General features: G+C 45.9%; 1 protein-coding gene across 4 annotated transcripts in view; it reads left to right on the forward strand.

Annotated features, from left to right (window-relative positions):
* PASD1 (PAS domain containing repressor 1) overlaps nt 1–17,479 on the forward strand; it is a 129,931-nt gene that overhangs the window by 103,946 nt on the left and 8,506 nt on the right. For all 4 annotated transcript variants that reach the window (XR_008311607.1, XM_053273581.1, XM_053273580.1 and 1 more), the window contains 9 exons: nt 949–1,096; nt 4,093–4,174; nt 7,645–7,768; nt 8,703–8,812; nt 9,855–9,941; nt 10,448–10,606; nt 13,239–13,460; nt 14,026–14,234; nt 15,790–15,882. Coding sequence is in view for 3 of the 4 variants with exons in the window: in XM_053273581.1 (XP_053129556.1) it covers nt 949–1,096; nt 4,093–4,174; nt 7,645–7,768; nt 8,703–8,812; nt 9,855–9,941; nt 10,448–10,606; nt 13,239–13,460; nt 14,026–14,234; nt 15,790–15,882 (1,234 nt within the window). In the remaining variant the exon portion in view is untranslated. The remainder of the gene's footprint in view (nt 1–948; nt 1,097–4,092; nt 4,175–7,644; nt 7,769–8,702; nt 8,813–9,854; nt 9,942–10,447; nt 10,607–13,238; nt 13,461–14,025; nt 14,235–15,789; nt 15,883–17,479) is intronic.

Raw genomic sequence — 17,479 nt, forward strand, 5'->3', positions numbered from 1 at the left:
AGAGTGTTCTGGATGTTCTCATTAACAAGATTAGGAAGCAGACTTAGCTGGCTGCCAGGGTTTCTGCGTTTCTCTTTAAGCCCTGCTAGCTGCCGCTGTACCCTGTCTCTCTCCCCATTCACAGCCTCCTCCCCCCCCCCCCGGCTTTGGTAGGGTTGCCAACTTGTTTGTGCAGACCCTGCTCTTGTGCCTTTAACAGCGGCCAAACGTACATAAATCTAGCAGGTGAAACGTCCCCCTCCCACTGATCTCCATGCCAGGAAGGGATGCAAACCGCCCTGAGCCATTTTTGGAAGGGTGGCATAGAAGTCAGTCAGATAGACCCGTTCTTGACCCGTTCTTCCCGCAGAACCATATTAGGATCTACACACCGATCATGTGTAGAGCCTCATTAAGTGGCTTTTGGGATATTGTCTCATATGCTGAGTGTTATTTTGACCTGTATGGAGATTATGTATGGGGAGCCAGCATGGTGTAGAGGTTAGAGAAGGGTTTCTTAACCTTGGGCCCCCAGATGTTGTTGGACTACAACTCCCAGAATCCCCAGACATGGCCTTTGTAGGAGCCAACAACATCTGGGGGCCCAAGGTTAAGAAGCCCTGGATTAGAGTGTTGGTCTAGGACTGGGGAGACCTGAGTTCAAATCCTCGTTCAGCCATGAAGCTCACGGGCTGGCCCTGGGCCAATCACTTTTCTCTCCGCCTAACCTCCCTCACAGGGTTGTTGTGACGACAAACATAATCATGTGCACTGCTCTGAGCTCCTTGGAGGAAGAGTGAGATATAAACGTAAAATTAAATAAATCATATGTATGACTTTGTACACTCATAGGGGAAAAGAGGGGGGAAAGCAGAGACAGGGAGTGTGTATTCATGTTTTCTTTGATCAGAGATTACAAAACCGTACTGTGTTGGATGGTGCTCACGCAACGCCTGTTTTACATTACAGTGATGCAGTTTGGAAAAGGAAAGTCTTGCTACTACAGATTCTTGACTAAAGGCCAGCAATGGATATGGCTGCAAACACACTATTACATCACCTACCATCAATGGAACTCTAAGCCGGAGTTTATTGTGTGTACCCACACGGTAGTTAGGTAAGAAATGTCTGCTGTTATTTATCTGTGCCTTCAACCAGAACGCTGTCTGTTCAAATATTTGGCTATGTGTGCTGGCTTGTGAAGGCACTCAATTATATAAAATGATTATGGTTGAGATTTGGGGGGGGGGGAATGTCACTGTATTTTCATTACTCATTTTTTTTTTTTTTTGGCAGCCGAACCTAAAGCCTGGAAGCTGTATTGGCTGCTAATAAGAACATGTTCCATTTTTCCTTCCCAGCAATTTCATACACAGATGAGAAACTGAAACCAGACAGCAAACCAATTAGAGACATCGGAAACACATTGAGGCTGTCCACCCAACCGAAAACTGAGTGGGACAAGTGTCTTACACAAGTTTGGGAGCTGTGTGCACTCACAATTTTCAGTTGTGTGTCAGCAAACAACTAGGTAGGAGGAGAGTGAGAGAGCGAGAGCTGGGTAGAACAATGCCATCCGACCCTGCTTTCATACCCACCATTTGACCGAAGTAGGAAGAAAAGCTGTCACTTGTGTGAATGACCGCATTGTGTTATCCTCTAGTCACTGTGTGGTCGCCAGGAGTCAACACCGACTCAACGGCACACTTAATCTTTAATATATCATTTAAGCCACCTAATGGTGCCGTGGGGAAATAACTTGACTAGCAAGCCAGAGGCTGTCGGTTCAAATCCCCGCTGGTATGTTTCCCAGACTATGGGGAACACCTATATCGGGCAGCAGCAATATAGGAAGATGCGGAAAGGCATCATCTCATACTGCGCGGGAGATGGCCATGGTCAACCCCTCCTGTATTCTACCAAAGACAACCACAGGGCTCTGTGGTCGCCAGGAGTCAACACCGACTTGACGGCACAACTTTACTTTACTAATATATCATTTAATTTGTTGCAACACCTCCAAACACATGTAGTGGTTTCCAAACTGTGTTTGGGGAACCCTAGCATCCGTCGAAGTCCCATAGTTTACTTGTGGGTCATATACTGCTGCCTGCCTAAGATTCCCAGTTCAGTTACTGCTGCCTCTAGTTAAAGGATATAGGATAGCAAGGTAGGAAAGACCATTTTTCCTTTCTGAAACCCTGGAGAACTGCTGCCGAGTGCGAGACCAGTAAATTCTCATATGCGATAAAACTAAGATTTCCCAACGTATCTATAAACCTGGAAGTACCATTCTGTAACCACATATCAAAATTCCCTTGTGTTCCTCCTTCCTCAAACCTGTACTAAATAAAACAGAAGTCAATGGAAGTAACTCAGGGGCAAAATGACCTTTATATTTGTTTCAGTTCTCACAATTCAACTCCCTAATTGAATTTATATTAGATTTCTTCCATTCTGTCCTGTATTCCTCAGGTCAGACTGACAGAGCACAGCCATTCTCATCTTTCTGTGCTTTCCACCATGAATTAACACCCCACCCTTCCGCAGTTATCAAACTACTGACACTTTAACCCCTTTGTCCTCACATAACCCCTGCTGTAAGGAAGCCTAAATTCAGTAATCCAGAAACCTTTGTTTTAAGATGAGAGTTAAGATGGATTACATTTTTTACTTGTGCTCTAACAAGAATTGCAGGCTCAGTTGTCAAAATGCTGGTGGAAAAGACATGTTTACTCCAGTCCAGCATCCTCTTTCTCAATGCTCAGCTACATGCTTCCAGAAAGCTCCAAAGAAGTGCAACAAGGAAATCACAGAAACCATTCGCACCCAGTGCCAACAAACTATTGTTGCAGTGTGGACTGCTCTTGAACATGGAGGTTCTACAAGAGAGCCCAACCACCTGTGTATATGGGGGTTTCATTTCTTAAGTATGGCCAAGTGAAGCTTCACTGGCAGTTTGGCTCTGATGTAGAACCTCCATGTTCAAGAGCAGTCTACACCAGAATGTTAAAAAGACATACAATATATTTATATATATATATATACACACACACACACACATCATCTATGGTGAAAAAAGGTTGCCAAAACTTTGAAACCTCTTTTAGGAACCTCTTTTAAAACTGCTGTATCTCAGCCATTTTGTAACGGATTTGCACCAAATTTGGAGGGGTGGGGTCTTTGGCCTCTTAGTTGATATCTGCACGATTTCAGAGGGATTGGATGGATTCTTTTTATTTTGTAAGCAATAGAATGTTTAGGGCATTTAAGGGTGAAATGTTGAAAACACTCCTCATCTTAACTGTTTGTGCCAGTATAACACCCTGATTCCACTAATTGCATTTCCCTCCTCCATGCCCATTGACCGCAGTGTGTCATTTTCTCAGTAGTTCAGCCCATTGGGATAGGGACCTCCCATTTCATTCATGGTAAAGGAAAATAAATATGGATTGTGTGATATAAACAAGCAAACAAATAGCTGATCATATTTTACAATACCGGCAACTGAAAACCCAGCTGAGAAAACATCCTGCTGTGAAATTTGATAAAAGGAGTTTTATGATGCCATATGAATTGGCACCATTCATTTCACAAGCAATAGGCATATCTTTCATTTATGGAACCACACAATTAACAGTCCTAATAGCAGTATTGGGAGGAAATAATTGCATGTTTTCAAGAACAAAATATTACAGTTTGACTGCTGGGAAAACGCATTATTGACACAGCAAACGTGAAGATCACCCCTGCTAACTTGTCCAAGAGGCACCTTTTAATGGGATGATTTCTCTTTATTTAGCAGGGGGAGAGTAATTGGCCCTATCCACCCCCAGCACAGGACCTCCAGTGACTGTTGCTGGTGTCTATCTTGTGTTTCTTTTAGTTTGTGAGCCCTTTGGGGACAGGGATCCATCTTATTTATGTATTATTTCTCTATGTAAACTGCCCTGAGCCATTTTTGGAAGGGCGGTATAGAAATCAAATAAATAATAATAATGATGATGATAATAAATTATGTGCAACAAATGAAAAGCAATATGCTTTTATTATGTTATCATTTTTTTCTTCTTTTTTCCTGATGTTTATCCTTTCTGAATTTTGAAAATTTAGTTATGCCGAGGTTCGAGCTGAAAGAAGAAGAGATCTCGGCCTTGAGGAGTCATCCATTGAACTAGCGTCTTCGTCTTTGAAGGTATTGTATACTGGAAAGAGAGAACAAGGGACTTTGGGATTGTTGCATATTCAGAGTATTTGCAGCTGTAACAAACTGGCATTTGGGGGGAAATCGTGCAGGGTGGGTGTCTGTTTTGTTTCTGCTTCCTTTGGATTCATGCAAGAATTTTAATTTCAGATATGTCATGGAATCTTGGACAATTTTCAGGTGTCACATAGGACACAGTTATAAAGTCAGCCTTTATATACCTCGCTTATAATAATGTGGATAGTTAGTTGCATCTGTGTTTGTACTGCCAGAACTCCTGTTGCCACTGTGGGGGGGGGGGTACACATCTAATGTGGTTTTTTTTAAAAAAAACCAAATATAGCCGTGCTGTTGACTTGCACAAATCTTTAAATACTTTTAAAAATGTATTCTTAGTAGATTAGGAAAGAAATGTCACATGTCATGCCAGGACCAAAGTCTGCATATCCTCTTTCTAAAAGAAATGGGTGTGTGCAGTATCCTGACATCACCTTTTAGACATCTCTGTGAGTGTGCCTGTGGGAATCCTCCATCAGGGATTCACTAGAGCATGACTCAGGCATTCCGGTAGTGACTTGCCTGTATAAAAGAGCCATCCCTACAGACAGAACTTTACTGCGTCACATTATCTCAAGCACAATGTTTTTCCAGTTTCGCCCCCTGCCCCCAAGACATCCCATTCACAAATGTAAGAAAAAGAGTGATGCATGTTCATGTGTGAACTGGCCCTTGCTTCGAGTGAAATGACGGGTGATCTGCATCAGGGATTACTAGGTGCTTAAAAGAGACGGGCTAACAGCTGCCTTTTGATGATTAGACCCCGCCCCAAGAATAATTGCATGTGTTTTTTTAAGAAGTCTCTAATATTATAATGCAGCACCTATGAAGGTACAGTAGAAGCAGCAGAGAGCGAGGTGAGGCCGGGAGCTCTTTCCGCTGCTACGGCCCCAATATCAGAGTGATGGTCAGTCTAGCTCATTACTGCCTGCCTGTTCTAGCTTTCCACCGTCCTGGGAAGCGAAGTCTCTTCTCAAGCCTTTCTCCCTTTCTCAAGCCATCCTTTAATATGAGATGGCAGGGACCGAACCCAGGACCTCCTAAATGCAAAATGTGTTTTGCACCACTGGGCTATGAAAAGCATAGAATTATGCATGTCGATGTTTCTCCCTGTGTGCAAGAAAATGACAGGAAGGCAGGACTTGGGTGGGCAGGATTTCAAACGACGATGTCACTGGTGCTTTTAGGTTGACTCACCAGTTTGAGCCAGACAAAGATTGGGAGGGAAGGGATGCGATTGATCTGTTTTCTCTAGATCACTGCTGCATCTGACGCTGTGCAGATGGTTGCAGGACGGTGACCACAACACTACTTTCCACTGCCTTTGTGAATAATCAATTTGGCATCATCATGCCTGCCCAATTAATAGGGTCAACTCAGTTAACGTTTTAAAAATAAACCTTGGTCCGTGTTTTCATAATGAGATGCCAGCGTAACTTCAGGTGAAGCTTTGTTATAGAATCTTTAAATTGGGCTTTTTAGTCTTTCCTGGCATCTAAAAAATAATGGGTGTTTTTCAGTGTTTTATCTGCAGCTCACATCTGGTGAGTTTGTAACTTGTTAACTTGCTACTTTTACATTTGCTTCTGTTAATTTTATTTATTTTATATTGTTTTATCTGTTTTACTAATTTTGTAAGCTACTGGAAGGATGGGATATAAAACAAATAATTTTCAGTGAATTCTGCTGCTGGAATTTGCAGAATTAGTTATATAATTGCTTAACTGTATTTATTTGCAACCTGCAGTGTTCTCTGTCTACGTGGAACAGCAATATCGTGCAAAAGGCTCATTCCACTAGGTTTTCTGAAAGGGAGGCTTTTGCAGTCTTGAGGAAATGTGGTATCTCACCACACATTGGACCCTTTCTAGCAACCCAGTTGGGCATCCCACGGTAGACAGAATCCTCATATCACCTCAGATAAAACAATTGTTGATGAAGAGAGGCAGCTGCCTCTGCTTCCCAGTGACAGCTCAGGTTGCTCCTCTCTCTCCCACCACATCCGAGAGCTGTGCTGCCCGCAGGCTGACTGTTCATCAGGTAGAGCTGTGCAGTTAACCGTGCAGCTCTACCTGACGAACAGCCTCCTTTGGCACCCTCCTGGGTCGTTAGGGCAAGCCGCCACTCCTAAAACCCTAACAATGCAGGATAAGGCATTTTCAGCTGCTAGCTGGGAGGCGAACGGAACTGGCAAACCATATCTGCGGCCGTGTCTCTTCCTCCTCCTCCTGTTCCTCTTCCTCTGCCCTAAGGAGTGCATGTTGTCCCTCTTCTTAGTCAGCCTGCCTCCTCCAATCATTCATCCATCCATCCGTCCATTCATTTATTCATTCATTCTGGAAGCCAATGAACTGTGACATGTGGGAGAAATTGGGCAGAAGGCAGCTAGTTATAAAAGGCGTGTTGCTATTTATACGCACAAATCTGTTGCCGATCACCAGTGATGGGTAAAGGGGATATAAGAGCAAGAGGGCAGAAAGCCATTGTGTTCTGCCGTGTAACAAACAAACAAAAACCAACCTGGCTACCTGGAGACTTTTCCTCCCCCTGCTCCTCTTGCTTTGCCATCCCGCCAGATGAAGAGTTCTGGAGAACTCGAAAGCTTGCATCATTTTGGTTCGTTGTTCCCACACTGCATCAAAGCTTTTCCATGGACTCTTGTAAGAACAGAGGGAAAGTCCTGCTGCATCATGCCCAAGGCACATCTAGTCTAGCGTCCTGTTTCCCACAGTAGCCAACTTAGTGCATCTGGGAAGCCCACCAGAAGGGGAAAGAGGGCCACTGCCCCCTCCTGTTGGTGTTCCCTAGTGCCAGGTGTTCAGGCATGCCCACCCAATCCTGATGGAAATATCCAGCTATCAAGGCCAGTAGCCATTGATAGTCCTATCCTCCAAGAATTTGTCTAATCCCCTTTTAAAAACCACCTAGGTTGGTAGCCGTTGACCCATCTGGTGGCAGTGAGTTCCAACTGCCCGTTGTGTAAAGAAGAACCCCAGCCCAAGAGCTCCTGGAACAGTGTCCAGCAAATTACACGCAGCAAAATAAAGCTGGAGTCTGGAGGACCTTTGCAATAACACCCCAAGGGACATTTCACTCTTATTCCGTTGAGAGAACTTCAGATAATCTCAGAGCAAAAATATAAACAGGACCTCAGAGTGCTTTCAGTAACCATAGTTAAGATTCTTGCTTCTCGTCCATGATTCCCAAGCCACTTCTCTTTGCTCCAAAGTTCTGCTGAACTCAGAATTATCTTGGAGCAAATGGTTGTGAGGACAGTTTCCTGAGACCGAAAGAGGACATGCCTACTTACGGCAGTGGATCCTGAGGAATGTTGATGTGTTGTGGTTTTGTTTTCCAGGGTGAGCTGGTTTCTGCCCTTAACAATATTGCATGCTCTTTTTCAGAGTCATGGTAGCTACATTGATATCCGGCAGTGTGTAACCAACCAAGAAGCCAGCCGGGATAAGGTGTCCGTATCATCTCACAGTTCCCGCCGATCGTCACATACGGCCCTCTCTGACTCTGCATGTAGGTATCTTCTTGAACATAAAAACATGAGGACAACCCTGCTGGATCAGGCCCAAGGAGGCCTATTTGGTCTCCTGTTTCCCACAGGAGAAAGGAAACAGCATCCTGTTTCCCACAGTGGCCCACCAGATGCCTCTGGGGAGCCCACAGGCAAGAGGTATGTGCATGCCCTCTCTCCTGCTGTTGCTCCCCTGCAACTGGTATTCAGAGGCATCCTGCCTCTGAGGCTGGAGGTGGCCTAAAGACACCAGAGTAGGAGCTAGTGATAGACCTGGCTTCCCTTCTTCGTCTTCATCTTCTTCATTGTATATCTGTAGGGCCGGCCCTTTGATAAGGCAAGGTGAGGCGATTGCCTCAAGCAGCAGATTATTGGGGCAGCAATAGAGCAGCAAAATGCCCCATGCTGCCGCCATGTGGCGCAGATCTTTGGGGCCAATCTGACTCTTGCAAGCTTTGCTCAGAGCACCTCTCCTCACTCCTTACCAAGCTCGCGGGGAGAGGTGGCTGCTGGCAACCTTCCCTCCTCCCCAGCCCTCATGGTGCTTTCAAAGCTTAGGAACATAGACAGCTGCCATATACCAAGTCAGACCCTTGGTCCGTCTAGCTCACTATTGTCTTCACAGACTGGCAGCAGCTTCTCCAAGGCTGCAGGCAGGAGTCTCTCCCAGCCAGATCCTGGAGATGCTCCCAGGGAGGGAACTTGGAACCTTCTGCATGCAAGCATATGCAGATGCTCTTCCCAGAGTGGCCCAAGCACTTCATGAAATCGTTTAAACTTTTTATTCTGTGAAACTGGGTTTTTTTTTAACACTCCGTTTTATATTGGTTGTGTTTTAAATTGTGCACACTACCTAGAGATACACCTATCAGGCAGTAAATAAATACAGAAAATAATATTGTTACCACCACCCTAAAGGATGTTTCTCCTCCGCAGCCACTTCGTCCATCCGGCATACGGATGCCAGCACCCCTACCAGGCAGTCCTTGCCAATGGGGCAATCCGACAAGGCACCCCTGAGGCTGGCCTCCAGCAGCAGCACACCAGTAAGTCACGGGGCCATTTCCAGGCTGTATTTCCAAGCGAGGCGGAGAGGAGATTCCCTCCAGCTGGAGTCGGGGAGTCCATCAGGTCTTGAGCTGAAAGCACTGGTGCTTTAGCACTACTCTGAACATGAACATTTATATACCACTTTCCAACAAACGTTCTCCAAGTGGCTCACACAGAAACGTGAAATAATAAACGAGATGGTTCCCTGTCCCAAAAGGAATCACAGTCTAAAAAAGAAACAGAAGGTAGACACCAACCACCACCCCTGCTCGAATGATGTGCTGGGGTTGGATAGGGCTTGCTGCTCTCCCCTGTTAAACAGGAAAGAGTACAGCAGTAGTAGTATCTCTTTATTACAGTCACAGACCAGGAAAACAAACAAACAGAAGTGAGTTTCCGCTCACTCAGCAGGGTTGTTTGTATTATAATGCATGTGAGGTGGTCAGCTGACCTAGAGGAGCTCTCTGACTCAGCCAGGTGGTCATACGAACATAGGAAGCTGCCATATACTGAGTCAGACCCTTGGTCCATCTCGCTCAGTATTGTCTTCACAGACTGGCAGCAGCTTCTCTAAGGTTGCAGGCGGGAGTCTCTCTCAGCCCTATCTTGGAGATGCTGCCAGGGAGGGAACTTGGAGCTTGGATGCTGTTCCCTGAGGAGTCCCATCCCCTAAGAGGAATATCTTCCAGGGCTCACACATCAAGTCTCCCATTCATATGCAACCAGGGCAGACCCTGCTTAGCTCAGGGGACAAGTCATGCTGGCTACCACAAGACCAGCTCTCCTCTCCTCCGCAGCTGACTAGCAGATATGATTGTCAACTGGGCAGCAAAAGATGACATAGGTACTTAAGAAGATCCTTCTACCGAGTCAGATCTTTGGTCCATCTAGCTCAGGAATGTCAACGCTTACTGGCAGCGGCTCTCCAGGGTTCCAGGCAGGAGTCTCTCCCCGCCCTACCTGGAGATGCCGCCAGGGATTGAACCTGGGACCTTCTGCATGCCAAGCAGATGCTCTACAGTCTGTTTCCTTTCACAGGGTATAATAACCCCTCAAACACCTGCTGAACATCTCACACAGCATCACATGACGCAGCCTCCAGTTCCTGCGCAGCAAGCGGTCATGGTACGTCAAAGGCGGTGGGCAGTCAGTGCTGCACATGCTTGCCCGGCATGTAAATGGAGGGAGGTCCAAAGGCCTAACTCGAGGCTGCCAGAGTAATGGAGCATCCGCTGCCTTCTTCACCATCCCAGTAATGTCTGGCTTTGTGCAAGGGGTGACATCATGTCTTTGCGCTGTGTGTTGTCCTTAAGTCAGCGGCTGCCAGGAGCAGTGTGCGGATGCCATCACAGGAAGCTCCTTAGACCCTTGGTCAGTCTAATGAGCCAGTTTGCACATGCCCAGAAAGCACAAGTAGGAACAGGAGATTTTGGAGGTGGCAGGATTTGAATCTGAGACCTTCTCCATGCCAAGCAAGATGCTCTTCCTCTGAGCTACGGTCCCAGCCCTGCAGAGATTTGGGCTAAGGACCAATTTCATGGGCATGGCAGAGGTGAACTGGCTTCTGTGGGCACACTTGCCAGCGCTCCATCCAGAGGCTTATCTTCCTTCTCTCTCGTCTGCCCCTGCAGCCCGTGTACCACTTCCCAGCCCAGATCGGGATGATGCATCAGCTGAAAGAGCAGCTGGAGGAGAGAACGCGCATCCTGCAGGCTGACATCAAGACACAGCAAGAGGAGCTCCATGTCATCAAGGAACAGCTGCAGCTGGTGCAAGACTCCAATCTGCAGGTACCTCTGCAAGGACTGCAAGGCCCATCTGGACCAGCGTCCTGTTCCCCACAGTGGCCCACCAGAGATGCCTCTGGGAAGCCCACAGGCAAGAGCAGTGGCACGCTAGCCCCGGGACGTTGGGGCCGAAGTCCAGGGCCTCCACACCCCCGGGGGCCCCCCAAATATTCTTGAGAGTGTCCCAGGTGGTGTGTTTGCCACTGGCCTGCACTGCACCGGGCAGCCGAGTATGATTGTGACCTGTGCCAGGTGCTTTAGAGACAGAAGGGGGAGTGAGGAGAGAAAAATGTGGGGTGGGAATATGTTAAGTGGTATGTTAAAAGGTTTCTGCTACTGCATATTTGCATAAATATACCCCATGGTTTAAGAATACGGTGTTTGTCATGTTGTGTGTGTGTGTGTGTGTGTATAGGATGATGATGCTTAACTTGTAGCAGGTCAGGGGGCTCCAAAGGCCTTTAGGTCCAGGCTCCAAGATTACCTAAGTGTACCTCTGGGCAAGAGGGCCTGCCCTCTCTCCTGCTGTTACTCCCCTGCAACTGGGATTCAGAGGCCTCCTGTCTCTGGGGCTGGAGGTGGCCTATTGCCCTCCGACTAGTAGCCATTGATAGACCTCTCCTCCATGAAGATATCCAAACCCCTCTTCAAGCCATCCAGGTTGTTGGCTGCTGTCACCACAGCTTGTGGCAGAGAATGTGAATAAGCTGTAGGAACTCTAGCTGAGCCCAGAGTTGGGAATTCGTGCACCTGTTCATTTCAGTGAGCCTAAGCAAACAACAAATAACAATTTATATACCACTTTTCAACAAAGGTTTCCAAAGCGGTTTACATAGAGAAATAATAAATAAATAAGATGGCTCCTTGTCCCCAAAGGGCTCACAGTCTAAAAAGAAACATAAGGTAGACACCAGCAACAGTCACTGACCGTCAAACCTGACTCTCTCTTAAATTGCGACCCTGGGGAGTTTCCCCCCTTTTTGCATTTGCTGCAGCGTCAGATCCTCCTGATTAATGCCACTCCAACCATGACTATACTCTGTACCTTCAGAGGTCATTTCTTGGCCAGCAGAGAGAAGGGACTCGCTTCGAAAAGTAACAGGATTATTTTACCCGTAACATTTTAGGTCAAGTTTTAAAAAAAGAAGAAGAAATACAAACCTTTCCTTGCAAAATGCAGCTACTTCTCCTAGGAAAGGCTCAGTGTTAATCACAGCAGTGTGGAGTCCCAGCACTGATCTTCTGCTCCAAGGTTGGGTGACACCTCGTGGCTTCTCTGGCCGTCGAGCCAGGGCCACGGTTCCCAGCCTTGGGTCTCCAGATGTTGAGGCTGTTCACACAACCGAGAACAACCAAGGTTTGAGAGCTGTGTGTGCTCCCTATTTTTGGTTGTGGGTGAATATGCCACTAGACCATGTGGGTGTGTGTCTGTTATGATTTGATGTGTTACGTGTTCTGAGCCGCCCAGAGAACAATTTGTTATGGGGCAGCTAACAAATTAAGTTTATCGATTGATTAATTAATTAATTTAAAAAAATTATTATTATAGGTAGGAGGAGGGAGACATGATTGTGTGGGCGATAGGAGCCGGATATGAGAGTGGGGTAGGATGGCTCTGTCCCATCCAGCTCCTGTCTCCCACACAATCACTTCTCTCTTCTCCTACCCAATTGTTTGTTTCTCTATTCATTTTTTTATTCATTCATTCAATTTCTATACCGCCCTTCCAAAATGGCTCAGGGCGGTTTTCATTAAAACAAGACAATTATAATCAGTTTAAAAACAGAGGTTGTAAAACACCATAAAACAATAACCGTTAAAACATTCCAAACAGTTGAAAAAAAACCCCTGAAAACCATTTACAACATTTTAAAAACCCTGGAAGGCCAGGCCAAACAGGTTTTAAGGGCTCTCCTGTTTCCACATAACCGAAAATTAGGAGCACACAGAGCTCCTAAACCAGGGTAGGGCACGTGTCCTACCCAGTTTTCGGCCGTGTGAACAGCTTCGTCGTTGAACTACAATTCCCATTATCCCCAGACACAATCTGGGGACCCAGGGTTAGTTAAGAGGATGCTCGTTCTCTCTTTGCTGCAGACTAAATCTGTACAAGTTGTTTGATCAATTTGACAGGCCCAGATACTGTATTTTTGTGCCTGTCTACTCTTTGTTTATTTTCTGTTTTTTTAATTTATTTGTGTAGTAGTATCCTACTATCCTACCTTTCTTCCAAGGCGTTCAGGGAGGTATACGTGGTTCCCTCACCCTCCATTTTATCCTCACAATAACCCTGTGAGGTAGGTTAGGGTGAGAGAGAGAGACTGGCTTAAGGTCACTCAGTGAGCTTTATGGCTGAGTATCTTATGTTTCGATGTGTGTGGTAAGTCACCCAGAGAACAATTTTTTATGGGGCAGCTAACAAGTATTTATTAATTATTATTATTTCTTGTTTACACTGTCAGACAGGTGTTATTGACTGGTTTGTTTTATCCAGACATCGAGTCCTTCCCAAGGACCTGGGATGCCAGAATTTTATTATTATTGTTGTTGTTGTTGTTGTTATTATTATTATGTGTTCAGTGGTCGAAACAAAACCTGAAGGCGTCTCGTCTTCCTCTTCGCCCCTTTTTAACAGATGTTCATGCAGCAGCCGATGCCCATGGTCTTCAACAACGTGCAGCACCAGAGCCCACGAAGGCCTTCTCAACCACAGGCAACGGCCACCAGCACAGGGAGTAGGCAAGCGACCCCCAAGAAGTCCCAGCAACCAGGCCTTATGGGATCAAAGCAGTACTGTGGCACACACTTGCCTTCACCGCAGCAATTCCTCAGGGAACCTTGCGTCACGTCAACCCAGGTAAGACAGACGGCATTTTATTAGTCTACTGGCCTCACAAAATGCAGTACACAATATACAAAGTGCCTTCCACGTGAGGCCAATAAACCGAACAAATACAAAGAAAACTGAAAACCCTCATAAGTAAGGATAAAAACCCTCAAAGCATTCATAAGAAACAATCTGGCATAAAAACACAAAACATAGTCCAGGGTAACTGAGATTCATCACCCAGGTTGTGATTTATTTGTTCCTCTAGTAAACCAAATGCCTTGTTCTTTTTAAAGCTGGATTGCAGTAACATTTAAGCCCTATTCACACATTACATTGAACACTCATATGATGAGTGTTCAGTGTACACACAGATACAGTCGTTCACATGTTATGCTGAACGCCGGTACTGCAGTACACTTCCTATCTGAACCTTGCATTTGAGGGGCCGGCATCCAGGATGACTTTTAAAATGAACACAGGTACAGTCATGCCCACAAACATATCTATGAATGTACAGCCATCTCTACACTTGTACAACATAATGTCCGAATAGGGCTTTATTCTAATGAAGCTTTATGCATTTATACATCAGGTGCAGCAGCAACAGCAACAGCAGAAGCATGTCCTAAGAGGAAACCAGGTCCAGCAGGCCTGCATGCCCATGCAGATGAGCATTTCCATGCCCCTGTACAACAACCCTATGGTCTTCTCCCAAACACACCCCATCACTGTGTCTGCTCCGATGCCAGCAGAAATGGGCGAAAGGACACAGCAGCCTGATTACAGCCAAGATCAGATCAGGTATGTTAAAAGCCAAGAAGTATGAGTAAAGGAGGCTCTTGATGACACCCTTGTTTTTAGGGATGACCTAATCCCTCCACACCCTCACCTCCTTACTGTATTTACCCAAATAAAAGGCGGTTCTGAATGTAAAAGACCATGCCTTAAAAGATAGCAGGTAAAATACAGGTTATACCTGTATTTAAATACAGGTTATACCTGTATTGACAGGTTATACCTGTATTTACCCAAAAGAGAAAGGATTCTGAATCTAAGACGAAACCCACCCACTCCCATATTTAAGAGGCAAGAAGTAGGAAAAAAAATCTCATCTTATATTTGGGTAAGTACGGTATTCATTTTGTCGTGCTAATGTTTTATAATGCTTTTTAAGTGTATTGCTTAATATTGTTGCTAATTGTCTTGTGGCTCCTAATGGATGGAAAGGCAGGGTACAATTTATATTAAATAAATTAGAACAATACATAAAATCATTTTTTAAATTGTTTTTGCAGGGGGTCCGGTGGGGTGTAGATTTTAATTTGTTTGCTGTTGTTGTTGCTGTTAATTTGTTGTTTGCTGTCTTGGTTCTCCTTTGAAGCTGCAAGGTGGAGCATGAATATTCCAGATGAATAGATAAATGGGGACCCACCACTCCAAAGACCCTCTCTCTAGTTTCCCCTTGTCTCAGCTCTGAAAGCAGTGTTTAACAGGACAATCGGAAGCAATTCCTTTATTTATTTAACAAATAAATCAGTTGGTGTATTGGTTTAGCCATAACAAAGATATTTGACTCCAAAATTAAGTAGTTAAAATAATGACATTAAAAAAAAACACCCATGGGACACTCAAAAAGAGAAACACTGACTCCACACAATTCAGTTTCGATGGATTTTACCAGCTTGCCATGTGCTTTGATGGCAAAAACGAAAAAGCTGGCTACTTTCCTTGTCACATACACCTGGTATCAGCTAATTTAAAAATTACATAGAACCTCAAAGATCCCCCAGGAAAACCCATAAGCAATGGTGGAATAAATACATCATGTAAATTGTTGCGGAAATTAACCCACCCCCAATAAAGAAGAAAAGAAAAGAAAAGGGGTTCAGATCTTCTAGACCCACATGGACACAGACTAGCCATACAGCCTGTCAACAGTGGATGGTAGAACATTGAATCTAGCAAGTGGGAAAGCGCTCCTAACTCTCATCTCTGTCAAATTTGATCAATAAGGTGGCTGATGAGGAAGGCAGAAGATTTGGACAGGTTTAAAGAAGGGAACAGCACTTTTTGCAGCAGAGGCCAATGCAGATGGACTAGCTCTGTCCAGAAGCCTTTGCTTTGGTATTAAATGTAAACAAGAGGAGCGAGTAGCTAATATTAGCTTCCGCAAGCTGGCTGCATCATTCCCCCCCAGAAGATGCCCCTGGTCCCAAAGTGTGCAGCTCACCTTAGCTAGTCGGCCCCTCTCTCTTAGGTTTCTGAAAAACGTTCCTGCACAAGGCAAGCAGGAGGGTTGGCCGTTTGTGATCCTGCCTCCTCACTGCCGTGTGGTGACTTGTTGCTTTCCCAACAGGATGTTGTTAGACCAGCCGGTGCAGCCCTTGATGTCCGGTGCTAATGGGAGCAGCCAGTCCTCGCAGAGCAACGCCGGCAGGCAGCAAACCAAGTAAGCCCTTCCCCACATTACGAGCCCGTTCCTGGGAATCTCCCGGCAGGCGCTGGACTGAGGCCAGTCAGCGCCAGCAAAAGAAGAGTGTGGGCTTCTGAAGACAGTGCCCCCCCCCCAGCTTCTGACCCAGGGCATCCTTTCGGCCTTTGGCTGGTGTTTGTCAATGCCACCACTTTCTTTTGGCAGTCCCAAGGGAGTCGTTACGACTGTCTGTAGAGACCCCAGAGGGCTGCCCGATCTAAAAACAGAGGAAGAGCCGTGCTGGATCAGGCTCCAGGCTGACCCAGTCCAGCACCCGTGCTGGATGAGGCCGATCAGCTCCATTGCTCGTAGTGGTCAGCCAGACGCCTCCCGGAAGCCCAGATGTATAGGCAACTTCCCAGCAACTGGTATTAAGAGGTATACTGCCTCTGAACCCAGAGGCTCCATTCAGCCATCATGTTCAATGAATTTATTTAACCCCTGATTTAAAATCACCTAGGCTTGTGGCTGTCACCATCCCTTGTGACAAGGAATCCCGTACGTGGCCTCATTAAAGACAAGGCAGTTTCATATGCAGAACTCTGACCTCCCCTGTGTCTAGTCACTCTTGACTCTTTGCGTCTTAAGAAAACGTTTATATACCATGTTTCTATTTTAAAATATCAACACTGTTTGCAGTATAATTCCATCATAAAAGCAACAAGAAGAGCACGTAGAAAACTTGCAGATGGCCAAAAGTGGTCACCAAACTGCAGTTTGAGTGTGCTTGTGTTTCATTTCCTTGTTTCAAAGCTTCTGTTAATGACGCTCTGCCCAGCACAGAATAACACATGCTTAAACCTTCCTGGGTTATGGCCACTCGCTATACAGGGTTTTAAAGCTTGAGTTCCCAGAGGAGAGCTGGTCTTGTGGTAGCCAGCATGACTTGTCCCCTTAGCTAAGCAGGGTCCGCCCTGGTTGCATATGAATGGGAGACTTGATGTGTAAGCCCTGGAAGATATTCCCTGCAGGGGATGGAGCCGCTCTGGAAAGAGCATCTAGGTTCCACGTTCCCTCCCTGGAAGCATCTCCAAGAGAGGGCTGAGACAAATTTCTGCCTGCAACCTTGGAGAAGCCGCTGCCAGTCTGGTTAGACAATACTGAGCTAGATGGACCAGTAGTCCGACTCAGTATATGGCCGCTTCCTATGTAACTCCCATCCCAATGGCCAAAGGCCGTCTGGGGACTCAGGTTTGAGAAGCCAGGCTGTGTTTCTTAAACTGATGTTCCTAAACATTATTTTCAGGATATTTTGTGTGTGTGTGTGTGTGCGTGCGCGCACGCGCATGTAAAAATACACATATGCACACACACCATCCTCTGTCCTAAGATCCCAGTGCAGCCAACAAGAGAAAAACAGTCATAAAATTTCAATAAAACAACCTGAAAATAAAACAAACACAGCTATGTCCTGAAAGAGACCGCTGGGGGCCACTCATTGGTCAACAGCCTGGATAAAAAGGGTGGTCTTCAGTTTCCTCCGAAAGGCTGGGAGAGAGGGGGCCATGTGGATCTCAGCCATGAGCAAGTTGCACTTCTTGGGGGCAGCCACCGAGCAGGCCCTGTCGCTCGT

This window comes from Hemicordylus capensis, chromosome 11 (genome assembly GCF_027244095.1).
Source record: "Hemicordylus capensis ecotype Gifberg chromosome 11, rHemCap1.1.pri, whole genome shotgun sequence".
Taxonomy (NCBI): Eukaryota; Metazoa; Chordata; class Lepidosauria; order Squamata; family Cordylidae; genus Hemicordylus; species Hemicordylus capensis.